Here is a 14,823-nt window from a genome sequence, read left to right as displayed (position 1 = left end):
AGTACATAACAGAGACGGCATACACGGCGATGAAAGGAATGTTTCTGAGGTGAAGGCCACTCAGCGTAGAAGCAAAGCTATAAATGACAGTATGGTCAGTTATGGGCCTTTAATAAAGGCTGTGAAGACATTTTAACACAGCATGGCTGATGGATGTTTTTTAATCCATTACATAAAAAAATTCCATCTGTTTTGGATCCATAACAAATATTTACTATAGATATGTCTGATATTTTTGAGGCATCCAAATGCTCCCAGTGGGGAAAAATCTTTATGTTAGGCAGCTCTGCGTGATTTTAACACGTTTAGGGTCAAAAAAATGGGAAGACTTCGTCGTTGTTATCTGGGTATTCCAAGACAGATTTAATCCCTAACATTCCCGTCATGTTTATGTTGTTTCAGAGCTCACTGGCTTTACAACCAAGACGGCTTAATTAGAGAGATTAGATTTGAACCTGCTTCGACCTGCTTGTTCAGTGCCAACAACACCTTCACAGTATGACAACCCTAAACCTAATGGTAAAATTCATCAGGATCAACTAAACAGCAGAGTAAAATACGTCAGAGTAAACAATCCACCTTATTTTTCCTGAGCGAGCGCAGCCATTTGTAAATTTAATGTGACTGGCTTCCGGTTTCATCCAAAACAAGTTTTGCTGCTTGATATTGCAAACTAGTATTTTACCATATTATTTTAATGTATTATCTTAATTATGAACACAATGGTTTGTAGTGCAAACAGTTCTACTGTTTATTGTGCTTCCTTATTCTTCGTTGTTTCCCTACAGCGGCTTATGAACCGGAAGTCTCACACACCAGAAAACATCTCACTTTCGCACTGAAAAATAAGGCGGATACATTCAGGATAAAATCCTAAAACTCTCTAAAAATGACAAGTTGGTTTCTGGCTTACATTTCAAGTTATGCAGAAAATATTTAGATTTGCACATGCTGTTATCTGCCTTGCTCATTTAAAGAAACATTTGTAAGGTATTTCTGTAAAATTCTGTTGTTTCATAAGTTGTACAAAAAATTGTAGTTTGCCATGTGTGCTAATTAATAAAAATGATTAAATAGAGAAGATTTTATTACATTTTAATCTGTTTGACCTTCTGCTGAGACAAAATATTCTCCACATTTTCTAAAACAAAGCTGCTTTCATAAGACTGGAGTAACAGGAACAGGCGAATAAAGGAAAAAATACGAAAAAATATCAAGTTCAAATCAACAGGTGACTATATTTGACTCCTAGTTAGCAGTACCGACATAATTAATAAAAGTAACTCTAAAAAAAAAAAAAAGATTCACTCAGACTGGTGTATTAGTTTATGTATAAACACGGCTACAGTGATGCCGTGTTTTGGAGATGGACGGCCATCAAAAGGATTCATTATCATTTTGACACAAACTTCTCATAGCTTATCCGTTTATTGTAATTATCAACTGATTCTACTATAAAGCCTGGTCAGATCTGCTAAAAATGTTCACCAAACTCTTCATAAGAAAAGTCTCCTAGCCTAAATAGAATGCTAATTTGTTGTCAAATTAATTATTTAACAGACACGTAAAATTATGATGCAACAAAACGTATTTGTCTAAAACATTATTTCTTACCTTAACAACAAACTGGGCTCTCACTCTTCATACTTTAATACGGAAAGTGCTTTAAATGTGCATGTCTGCTTCACTCAGAACGGTAATTGGAGGCGGTTGAACTGCGAGCCGTAAATCAACAACCTTCAAGTAGAAAAACGTCCTCATCATAATTGGGCACCGCGCTATTGTGAACCGCGGCGGTCTGTCAGACCACCCAAAGCAGCGCTTCCTCCCTCCGGCCTGCTGTGGGACAATAGCGGGCCACTCGAACCGGCCACGCACAGGAACACTAGAATGAGGCACTTATTAAAATGTTTCAGTAGAGTCGTGCTGTCCATTTAGAGCGTGAAGTGAGCGGTGGCGATTTTTTAGATTTGCTCTGTTTAAAATGTATATTTTTAGATTATATATGGTGGACTCAGTGGCTGCACAGGATAGAAAACACAAATGAAACAAACTATTTAACACTTCGTTTTTATTCTGAATGTTAGTTCCGTCTTTCCAATTTGGTGTTTCTGGAAAAGCTGAAAAACTTTCGAAATTGACTTCAAATATATACCACATTATGTGTCTAAAAGAGTCATTAAAAAAGGTCAGAGTAATTTAAACTAAAGTATTCAACTATTTTTTTTTTTTAACAAACTTTGATTTTTGAATCAGACTTGCTGGTAAATGGTTTTCAATTTGAAATACATCCGTCTAAAAAAATAGTTAGGCAATCTTTCTTAATGAATAATTAATTAATCTGCTGCTTCGTGAATATACCAGAAAAAAATTAAAAACATTCTGAAAGACGTGAGGTGAGGTTTTATATATATTTTTTTCAATAATCCGGCCTCACCAAACATTCCAAAGTGAAAAGCAGAAGCGCTGCTGTGAATTATTCCCAGCAGGCAAATTAAATCACCTTTGACTATGAGAACATTTTCTAAAAATTCACATTTAAAGTTGTTGAATTGAAGGTGAAGGTGTGTTCACCTCCTCTTATCTAGCAGTCTTTGCTGTGTGAATCTGGATCCATTAAAGTCACAACCCGAAATAATTGCTGCCCTGTCCTATTGAATTCAAATTTTAGTATTTGCCTGCCGATTAAACCGAAACAACGGAGCTTTGAGAGACAGTTTCAAAAGACATCTCCAGTCCTGAAAAGTATATTTAATAAGGAATCTACATTAACAATATAGTTTAATCTATAGGGCCAAGCAAACGGCGTGTCAGGTGACTAATGAATGCGTGTCCTTCACCTCCAACCACTGGAAACAGAGACGACAAGTAAAAAGAAAGTCGCTGAGCTTTACTGGTAAATTCCCGCCATGTGCCCGACTGTGTAAGCTCCATATGAATTACATTCAGCCTTGACTGAAAATTGTATGAACCTGGAACAGGACTTTACTAACATGAAGATGTAGGGTAAGCTACTTCTCAAAAATAGTCCACATATTGCCCCACAAGCGGTCACATCCAAAATGACTCGGTGGGGAAAGCATTATTAGCAGCTTCCCAACAAACATGAGACGTCCACCCGACGTGCAGATCACGTCTATATTGCGTCGGTCGGTCCAGGACCATATTTGTACTTCTACACGACGTGCAAATCCAGTACAGTATCTGGACGTCGGACTACGACGTCCCTTGGACGTAGATATGCAGTTCAAAATTTGAACGTCTATTAAGGGGTTTTCCTGGACGTCTGTATAACGTGCAGAACAGGTTCAGGAAATCGACTTAAGAACTTTTTATACAATTAAACATGACAAAGTTCTGACTTAAAAAAAATGTAAATATCATTTTTATAAAACATTTACGTGTTAAAACAGTGTAATATTTGTATAAAAACATCATGTCAGTAACATAATGCGGCCATTTAATTATTTTATTAATATTATTAATATTATTATTATTTTTTTTTTTTTTTTTATGTGTAGTATTTTTCACTAGGACATTGACAGAAACAGCCGCTTACATCTATGTGTGTGTGATTAAGTTAAGTTAAAGTTTAAGTTAAATAGATGTAAAGAGATTTAAATATAATAGATAAATATATTTAAATATTGAATAATAATACAGAATATTAACACAATATTATTGTTTATTATATATTTTAATAATAATAATATATTTAATAAATACATTTAAATTTAATTTAATAAATAGATCTATATTTAAACGTGCGCTGGCGTGAGGGGCATTAACGTAGTGACGTAAACGTGATGGCGCAAGCAGCCGCGAAGACGGAAGATATTGATATTGTGTATTACCAAAGACTGAAGATATAACCACCACGATAGATCCGTCGTGTAATTTATTTAACTTTACGTTAAGGACACTTTATAAAGCCTACAGAGGATGGGACCCAAGTTGACCAACGAACAGCCTTTACAACGCAACGCTGCTATTTGGAAATTTAAACAGTAACGGTCTCTAACGGTCATCTGAGACACGGACGGGTGCTAAGCCGAAGGTAAGCGATATAAATGTACCTTTATTCGTCGTTTTGTCAATCTAATGTTAAATTTCACTTTAGATGTATTTTGTTCTGTGTTATGACGATTTCAAATTCAACTTTTTGTAAATTTTATATCTCCCTGTTGGTTAATTTGCGAGTAAAGTGGTCAGTGAAGTTACAGTCTGAGGTAAATTTATGTTGATCCCTTTTAATTGTCTAAATTAGTCACTAAAACACGTAACTTCACAATAATGTAAGATTTTCAAAACTTTATCTTGTGTTAAGTGTGTGTTCTTGTAGTAAAATAGACTTTCAGTAAATTCACTAAAGACTAAATATCAGTCTGGCAGTTTTTTCTGATCATATGTTTACCAAAGCGGTCATAATGAGCATTGTGAAGCTATATTTGTAGTTAAAATAATAATAATCGTTTATATTTCAATGTTGTTTTCAGGGCAGTTCATGAAGACGAGATGAGATGTTTTGTCAACCTGGACAGAAGTTTCACCTGCCACACCAGACTCTCTGCTGTATATGGAGGCCTGTGCACTAGCACATGGGTTTTTGGAGCCAGGGACCTCTTGCAGGGAAGAAGATTTTCCAAGGACCCCCTCATAAATATAACAGTGTTTAAGGCTAAAGTTAATGTGGATAGGAGTATAATGAACATAATATAATTGTTTTATTGGTGCAAATTGTCCCTATTTTATATGAACTGTTTAATAATACAGCACAATATAGGCCTAATTTACCATATTTTCCAGACTTTACACCAGGTCAGGAAAAAAAACATGCATAAGTTGCATTGGTGTATAAGGCACATTTTAAAATAATAAATAAAACAAATGTTAATAAACTTAAAAAACATTATAAACAATGTAAACATGTAATTTACTTTTCCAAATCATTTAAATTAATTGCCATTCAGAACAGATATATATATATATATATATATATATATATATATATATTAGGGGTGTGATGAGACACTTATCCCACGAGACGACATGAGACTGGGTTCACGAGAACGAGACGAGAATTTTAAACTTTTCTTAAGAAATCCTCAATGATTAAAATATAGGGAAAATAGTCTTTTATTCAACTGAAAAAGACAAAATGCAAAAAACATTTAGGTGTATTTTGAACTTTATGAAATTAAACTTCCATTTTAATGGAATAATATGCAGTAATAAACAACATTTAAACAAGAGCTTCACGATTCTGGATAAATTGCAAATCCCACTTGTTTTTAATAAATTGGAGATCACGATTCTAGAGAAAAAAGATTGGAAAACTAAACAAAATAACAATTTACTAGTGGTTCTGACAAACTATTCACTGCTTAAGACTTTTAAAAACATATTCATTTAAACAAAATAATAATAATAATAATAAAAACATTTAATGAAGGGAGTCAGTGTCTCACTTCATTAAGACTTGTTTGACTATTGAAATTTCCTGAATGAATGATTCAATGACATACTTTTTTTAAATGGGCAATTGTCGCCACCTCCTGGCGGAAGAGGTTAAGCGTTACTATACATACAAGATAGTTTCGTTTTAATCGCTACTGTAGAAAATAAGTGTTTATACCCTAACTATAAACTTTAATCCCAGTACTTCTGTTACTCAAATGTCTGTTACACAGCAATAATGATTATAATGTGGTTGAAAAGATTGTTTGTGTTGTTCTTTCTGCGTTCACATTTACCCTCTGATTCATTAACATGGGCATCGACAAAACGAGCCATTCATTACAAGCAATATTTATTTTAAATTAAGCCTATCACAAACTTATTTAATATGATACTGAAACTGCTAAACTATTTTTTTAGTATGTACAGAAGGTTTTAAACTTCTCGTGTCAGAATTAGACGTTTTTTTCCCCCTCAGTTCAGCTCCAACAGGTGAACATAATGTATGTTTTGTATGTTATTTGTTACAGTTGTTATCCACTGAAAATACGTCCACAGTGACCAGATCTAAACTAAATTTTAACCTTCTAGAGACGTCCTGTGAACGTCACTATTGGACGTCCAGAAGACGTCATAAAAGACGTTGTAAAAACTTTCATTCTGGCTCTTCAGGGGACGTCATTTCAACGTCCGACAAAGACGTTGAAATGACGTCGTTTGGACGTACTTTTACTCATTCATTACAATTAATATTTATTTTAAGTTAAAATTTAAATGTTTTCATGGTTTTTGTACACTGTGTCTGTAAGTTTATTTACAAGTACAAATAAAAAAAATATAATAAAATAAACATGATTTTTACTTGAATGCAGCCTAAGAGTGTATATATTATGTCCAGAAACAGTATAAATGACATCTAAATGAGACTGCAGTTGACCTTCTAAGACGTTGAAAATACGTCCATAATGACCAGATCTGAACTAAATTTTAACCTTCTAGAGACGTCCTGTGAACGTCACTATTGGACGTCCAGAAGACGTCATGAAAAGACGTTGTAAAAACTTTCATTCTGGCTCTTCAGGGGACGTCATTTCAACGTCCGACAAAGACGTTGAAATGACGTCGTTTGGACGTACTTTTGCTCAGTGGGTTCTCATTACACTTACAGTTACACGACGTTTTTGACCACACAACTTTGCTTTGACAACTTATTTTAGCTGCTATAGGAAACTGACTTTGACACGGAAAAAAGTTTTCATCAAGTATTATTATTAATAAGATAACCCAGTCATAGAAAGTGGTAGGTATGATTGGTGCTTTCTAAATATACTATTATATTATGCGGTAGATCACAGGGCCAGAAAACATAACCAATGACTCAAATTATCCACCTTTTCTTCATGTAAGGGTGAGCGCGACCATTTGTAAACTTTATGGGTCGGATTCGCGTCCAGCTATTTTTAGCTATACAAAACAGATCGTTTCCCTGCTTGATATTGCAAATTAGTGTCTTATATTATTTTAATGCATTATCTTAATTATGAGCACAGTGGTTTGTAGTGCAAACAGTTTTACCGTTTACTGCACGTTTTATTCTTCTCGTATTAACGGATAATAAAACCGGAAATCTCGGCGTTGAAGAAAAAGGTGAATACGTTCTAATAAATTTCTGTTTTATAGTTCATATCAAAAGAATGCAGACATAAACTTTATTAATATTACAAATTATATCTTGAAAATGATTTTTAATATCACTACAATTACATTCGAAGTCAAGCTGCCAAGGGCCAGCTAAAGACTAATTAAATAATCTAGCTCGTTAAAGTGAGAAATCTAGCAGGGTTCACTTTATCATAAAGTGTAATATAAATACAAATTATATCTATGTGATCATTTTTCTTTTATGTTACCAACATTTTATCTGCATTCCATTTTGTCCATACAGCATCATTAAGCTATAAATGTCACCCTCTCTTCTTATTTTTACTTCCTTGCAGTTATTTTCTGAATTACGTCTTTGTGTCTGGATTGGCTCAAGAATCGTGCCAGGCAGGATGTCTTCACAGTGCACCATTTACATATTTACCAACAAGCCCTTACGCTCTCTTGACGGTGCCAAATCAACAAGGGTGATGTGCCAAATAATCTCCCTCTATTTTTTCACTTCACTTTGCCTCATCCCTTCTTCCAAATGGCAAACGGAAGCAGAAGACATCCCACTGTGCAACTGAAAGACGAACTTAAAGCACCATTGTCGCTGGTCAAAGTGGTACCTGTTCAATAAAGAAAAAAAAAAACAGAGAGGAGAAAGATGTAGGCAGTCTCAGTACGTACGAATCATGAGGCATTGTGATTCACATCAAAATCTATAAAAGTTCATTTAATAATGCACATTGTGACAGGATTCGCCTCGCTTATATTCTAGCTCTGCTCTTGCGAGAGACTACAGTTTTCCTACAGCCATCAACCATGAGACGTCACTCTGATCTGCAACTGAGAGCTGATATATGGTGTCTATGTGTGTGTCTGACTTGAAATGCCACGATGAGGGAACTTCACACCTCAGGGTGTCAGTAACATCGAAGAGTGACCTTTACTGAGAATCACATTCACCCTGAGAGTGAGTGTGTGTGTACTGTAAAAAAGAGAATATGTGCAGTTGTTACCTTAGGGATCTCTATCTACCTAACATGACTCCAAGAATGACTTTCGTTTGTAATTCAATATAGTCAGGAAGACACATAATAAAAATATTGTGAGAGGATGCTGTTTTTAAATCTTTATTAGGTTGTTTTGAAACGTTTAGCACCATACAGAGGGAAGAAAGTCTAAGCAGCTCTGACAATCAAAATCGAGGAAGTCATGCTCTCACTGATTCCTAAGACATGGGAGAAAAAAACAACAACAAAAATGTTTTAAAATATTTTGTTTAACTTGTTTATAAGTATTTTGTTTAGGTGCAATCTCCTGCTTATGTTTTCGCACAAACCGTTATTTTCTTTTCCTATCACTCAATATGAATCAAGAATTTCAGAATAAAATAGTCAAATATTTGTCATATTTGTAAATTTAACATTCACTTTGATAAACTAAGGACTTGAGACTATGAAACTCTTATCAACAGTTAGACAAAAGCATTACATTTATAAATGTATTTAAAAACTAGTAGCCAGTTTTTCCCAGGGTTGCAAAATATTAAGGCCCTTTTAAAAATTAAAGGGATAGTTCACCCAAAACTGAAAATTCTATCATTAATTACTCACCCTCATGTCGTAGCAAAACTGTAAGAGCTTTGGTCGTCTTCAGAACACAAATCAAGCTACTTTTGATAAAATCTGAGAGCTTTCTGACCCTACATAGACAGCAACGCAACTACCATGTTCAAGGCCCAGAAAGGTAGTAAGGACATCATTAAAATAGTCCATGTGACATCAGCGGTTCAACCGTAATATTACGAGACTATGAGAAGACTTTTTGCGCACAAAGAAAACAAAAATAATGACTTTCTTCAACAGTTTCTTTTCTTCTGTGTCAGTCTCTGCCATGCATTTCCAAGAGTACCATGATGCATACGTTTGTGTCCTCTCACTGCTAACAAGGCGTAGCCAACGCTATCTCATGGCCAATTTGTACATATTTTTTGAGGTGGCTAATTCGTACAAATTTCTACGACCTCACAATTTCTGTGACGGTTAAGTTTAGGGGTGAGGTTAGGTATAGTCCTTCATACGAATTCCTACAAATTTGCCACCTTGTAAAATACACTGTAAATAAAAATTCTGTACAATTTATGGTAAAAAACGGGCAGCTGTGATTGCCAAAATCTTAACGTAAAAAATACGGTAGCAACATTTTAGGTATTATGGATTTAACTTGAATTTAAATACATCATTTTATTACCTGATATAATGTCAATATACCAACCTATGTAAATACTGAAATCTGTTTTGCACTTTTGTAATTCACTGATAACCACCAAAGGCAAGTGGTGATGAAAGTCACATGATGAACCAAAGCTCATCACAAGCAGCTTTTAAATACTAACATATATAGAAGGTGCACAACAAAAATAATGCTATAAATGATAATTTAACGTTAGATGTAACATACAACCCTATGTACACAACTGATATGACAAAACTAAGAAACATACTTATTTCGATGAAAAAAAAAAAAAAAAAAAAAAAAAAAAAAAAAAAAATCAAATGTGAAATGTACCGCAGGGAATTTTGGGAATGTCAATTTGTGGTTATTCACTGTAAATTATATGTTCTTTATCACTTCCAAAAACGCTATATTACCGTAAAATTATATGTAATGTCCTATACCGTTTTTCACCATATAACCAAATTAATTAACCAATTAATAGGTTTTTACTGTAGCATTTTTAGTCTTTTACTATTAAAATTACAGTCATTGCATACGATTTTTCACGAATCGTATGAATTTGGACGAGTGAGACTGTACGGATTAGCCATCTTGTCAAAAATGTACAAATTTTTACAAATCATATGAATTTGGATGAGTGAGGTTGTACGAATTAGACACCTTGTCAAAAATGTACGAATTTTCACAACGTGGTTGTGTTGCTGTCTATGCAGGGTCAAAAAGCTCTCAGATTTCATCAAAAATATCTTAATTTGTGTTTCGAAGACGAAAGAAGATCTTACGAGTTTGGAACGGCATGAGGGTGAGTAATTAATGACAAAATTTTCATTTTTGGGTGAACTATCCCTTTAAGGAAATTATTTAAAAATCTCAAGCAATTACTTTACAGTTTATGTGAGACACAACAGTTGTGACAGAAAAATGAGTGCTTATGATTTAAAATATATAAAAAGAAAAGAAGCCTGCATGATGTTGTTTAACTACACGCTGTTGCTTGTTCTTTTTAATCTAATGGCAGGTCAAGTACGTTCTGTCCCATGTCTCAAAAACCAGTGGCCATCAGAATATGACTTATATGAGAAACTGGAACAGTGTGAGTCTCCACCTGCACTTTGAGTGTGGAAAGGAACAAAAAACCTGAATCAACAGGACGGCCATCCACTGCTCTAGCTGAGTTATAAAATCACACAGCTGGATTCGTCTGTGGCCAACCTGGTTCGTTGTAAAGTAACTGAATCCCTCTGAGGTAATCAGTACCATCAGCACCAATGAAAAGCTCTCTGAAGAGTTTTACTGTGGACTGGTCCCTTCAGAAGCCCCACGTCTCTTCTCTGATGGTTAGAAACTGTGGTGTCGTGTGCTCTCATTACAACAACACAAAGCAGCATCACAGCAACCGCCTGCTATCAAACTCGGCAGTAGTGTGCCTGCCAACCTTGTTTCATGGTCTATGCATCATTGTTCCCAGATACATGGATATTTATTGCATGTTAGATGCAATGAGGGCTGTTCCACACTTCATATAGAGCATAAGTCATTATAAAGAGGATTTTCTTTAGCTTTCATGGAACATGAAATAATATGTGTACCATGAAATAATGCCTTTTTATATTTAGAATGCTTTAAGGATTTACTATATTTGTTAAACTTATGAATCAGATATGATATATTCAGTGAGACTAACCTGGTCAAAATTAAGCAAAATCATAACCATCAGAGAGACGCAAAACTACTTGTGCGTGTGCTGAAGAACAGGATGCGCATTCTAGAGATCGTCTAAAGTTATCTCTAAAAAGCATAAATCTTAAAAGCATAAACAAACAAAAGCAGAGAAGTAAGGAAAAAAGGAAAAGGAAGAGGAGAGGACTTGTGCTGTATCTAGCTGAAACCTCTGAAGAAAAGGATGTCTGGATCCTGGAGGAAAAGAATAGAGAGAATTGACTACAGAGATGTGCAGGCCATTTTGAAAAGAGCACAACAGAGCATGCTAAGGGTTAAAACACAAACTCAGCACCCGGTCAAAACAAACGCATACAAATAAAAATAAAAATAAAAAACACTGGCTGAGAGAGAAATGTACATCTACATCTCTAACGACAGGTCATGAAACACACCCAGCTTTTAATAAGGTCTTAATGAAGATAACTCATTTTGTTTCAAACAGCGGCGCTCTCCAGTGACTGAGAATGACAGCGGCAGAAAGACATACACACACACAACTGCATACAGCTGAAAGAGAGTGATAACTGTTGAGAGAAGTATGAGAGAATATGAAAGAAGAGATACAAAAGAGGACAGAAGTGTAATAGCAGAGTCAATATTATCTGTCTGCTATCGGCTGGCTGAGCTGTTTTGTATGACTGTGATGAATCCGTGCAGCTGCACCAGAGGGATACAATTCTCCTTTTCAAATATAAACATGCACATACAGTAGAACAGGAAAACAATAAGAGGATACACTGCATCAGGTCAACAGGACTGAAAAGTGTTTGTAAGTCCTCTAAAAGAGAAAAAAACACTGTTGCGCCAAACAGTAAACCCCTTTGTGGCGAATAGTCATCATTTCAGGTTCATTTTCTGCAATCTACCGCTGTCTATAATTATGATGTGAACAAAAATGTTGCATGGACTGAAAACTTCTGGCTGCAATTTCAGTCTAAACTCAGCATAGCACTTCAGGCTGTTGTGTTCTGACCTGACTGAGTGTCCTTTATTTAGTTTTTAACTTATCAGACTTTGTTTTCTAAAGCTTGGAATACGCTAAGCGACTTTTGTATAGATTTTTGCCCTGGTTTAAAGATGCTAGCTGCCTGAAGTCAGAGCCAGTCTGCAGATTTTGGGCAGTGTGAGTGACAGATTTCACAGAAAATCGTGTAGTGTAGTCATCTACACTCTTAAAAATAAACGTTCTTTAAAAGGTTCTTCACAGCGATGCCATAGAAGAACTATTTTTGGTTCCACAAAGAACCATTCAGTCAAAGGTTCTTTAAAGAACCATCTCTTTCTTACCTTTTTATAATCTGAAGAACCTTCTTTCGTCACAAAGAACTTTTGTGAAACAAAAAGGTTCTTCAGATGTTAAAGGTTCTTTATGGAACCATTTAGACAAAAAAGGTTTTTCTATGACATTGTGAAGAACCTTTATTTTTAAGTGTAGTTGGAGCATTTCAAACATTTACACCAATTGTTTTCCTTTGTCATGTGTCTGTTCAGATTTTGTTGTGTTCTGAATGACTTGAAAGTCTGGTAATATGTGACCATCAGTTGTTTATGACGCCCAAGTTTTCTTCTGTAATCACTTAAACATTCTGTTTTCGATTTGAAAAGTCACATATTCCAGTCGGCTCACGGAATGTCGAGAGTTTGGCTCAGAATATTCATAATTTTAAACTCCAACTGTCAAAGTTGACATTTAAAAACAAACAAGCCCTTTAATAAAGCAATAAGCCCTGTGAAGCCGTGGTTTACAATGGATTTATAACAGCTAAGGGGCACAAAATGCAGTTTAAATGCAGCTTCAAATGGCTCTAAACAATCCCAGCTGAGGAAGAAGGGTCCTATCTAGCGAAACGATCAGTCATTTCTGAAACAATGTTAAAAAACACCTATCTCGTCTTCTTCAACGTCAAAACCGTCCTACATTGCTGTTTTACCTTTTTTTGTAAAGTGTGTTTGATGATCTTTGCATGTTCACTTTGTAAACACTGGCTCGTTACTTCTGCAGTGATGTAGGACGATTTTTAAGCTGGGGAAGAACACGAGATGGGAATTTTTCAACATACCCTAACTGTCTTGACCATATTGAACTGGAAAAAAACAGTTCATGCAGACATAGACATAATGAGCATTTGAGGTTAAAAACATTATATAAATTGTCAGTTTGTTTCATAAATGACAGATCATTTCACTATATAAGACCCTTCTTCCTCGGCTGGGATCATTTAAAGCCATTTTAAGCTGCATTTAAACTACAATTTGGAAGTTCAAACTCACGGGCACCACTGAAGTACACTATGTGGAGAAAAATTCTAGAATTTTTTCCTCAAGAAACAATTTCTTATTGACCGAAGATAGACAGACATGAACATCTTGGATTACAAGGGGGTGAGTAAATTATCTGCAAATTTTTGTTCTGGAAGTGAACTTCTCCTTTAATCATTTTTGGAATAAACAATAAGGCACTTGAGGCCATGCTGTATTGTTGCTGTACTTGTTCCAAACCTGTATGAATCTTTTCCTTCTGCAGAACATAGATATTTTGAAGATTTTTGGTCACCAAATAGTTTTGGTTACCACTGACTTCCATTACATGGACCAAAAAAAACAAAAAAAAACACTAAGGCACTTCTCAAAAAATCTTCTTTTGCATTTCACAGAAAATAAAAGAATGTCAGACAGATTTGGGATGACATAAGGGTGAGTAAATGGAGAAAGAATTTTCACATTTGGGTAAACTATTGATAAAATCCAAGAGCTTTCTGATCCTGCATAGACAGCAATGCAACAGAAATGTTCCCAGACCCAGAAATGCAGTAAGGACATTGTTAAAACAGAATGTGACATCAGTGCTTCAACCGTAATTTTGAACAATTTTTCGCCTCCAAATCACAACTTCCGCCAGTTTTTTTTTAATAAAGTCATTAATTTTGTTTTCTTTGCACACAAAAAGTATTCTTATAGTTTCGTAAAAATTGTGGTGGAACCACTGATGTCACATTGACTGTTTTACCGATGTACTTACTATATTTCTGGGCCTGGGAACATTTCAGTTGTACTGCTGTCTATGCAGGATCAGAAAGCCCTCAGATTTCATCAAAAATATCCTAATTTGTTTTCCAAAGACGAACGAAGGTCTTACGGGTTTGGAACGACATTAGGGTGAGTAATTAATGACAGAATTTTCATTTTTGGAAATAAGAATATTCCTTTAAATACACTTCTTTTAGAGAGAAGAATGATACACAATCAAAATGAAATTTTTAGCAGAGATAAATTTATGAATACTTAAATGAAAAACCCCCTTTAGATTTTCGAGAGGATCAAAACTATAATCCATTTTGTTATTGCTCTTTAATTTTAAGTAGTCTGTTCTAAACTGGTTTTGACAGTGTCTTCAATTCATAGTCTCTTCCTTTTATCCAACTCACACTGCCCCCACCTGGCTGCTTAAAGACAATAGTTTAGAAGTAGAACTTTTCAGATCTGTAAGTAGAACGGATGGACGGACACAAAGGATCACCAACAAACCACATTATGAGGAATACTACATGTGTCTACAATTAAAAGTTTGGCTGAGAAGGTAAAAACCTGTTTCTTGCTTTTTTTGAAATGCGTAAGAAATGTCTCTCATCACTGAAAACAAAGCACTAATCTTTAAGGCTTCTCACAAATCCCCTTTTTAATTTACTACTGTAATGTCCAAAAGATGTCACACAAAAGATGTACATTTGCTTTCCCATTTCAAGACTAACATCAAAA

The 14,823-nt window shown here is 35.0% G+C and overlaps 1 protein-coding gene across 4 annotated transcripts in view; it reads right to left on the bottom strand.

The window, feature by feature from the left end:
- ppm1aa (protein phosphatase, Mg2+/Mn2+ dependent, 1Aa) overlaps positions 1–14,823 on the bottom strand; it is a 43,023-nt gene that overhangs the window by 10,861 nt on the left and 17,339 nt on the right. The window contains exon 6 of one of the 4 annotated variants that reach the window (XM_051125401.1): positions 6,101–7,730. The exons of 1 other annotated variant lie outside the window; for it this stretch is intronic. In XM_051125401.1, the coding sequence (XP_050981358.1) occupies positions 7,719–7,730 (12 nt within the window). In that variant the 3' untranslated portion in view covers positions 6,101–7,718. Of the gene's footprint in view, positions 1–6,100; positions 7,731–8,229; positions 8,336–11,208; positions 11,260–14,823 lie in introns of those variants that run through there. 2 more of the 4 variants (XM_051125400.1, XM_051125396.1) reach the window with 2 other exon arrangements.

Source organism: Labeo rohita, chromosome 13 (assembly GCF_022985175.1).
Source record: "Labeo rohita strain BAU-BD-2019 chromosome 13, IGBB_LRoh.1.0, whole genome shotgun sequence".
Classification (NCBI taxonomy): Eukaryota; Metazoa; Chordata; class Actinopteri; order Cypriniformes; family Cyprinidae; genus Labeo; species Labeo rohita.
The sequence above is the reverse complement of the archived record's forward strand: the minus strand, read 5'-3'. Positions and strand labels throughout refer to the sequence as shown.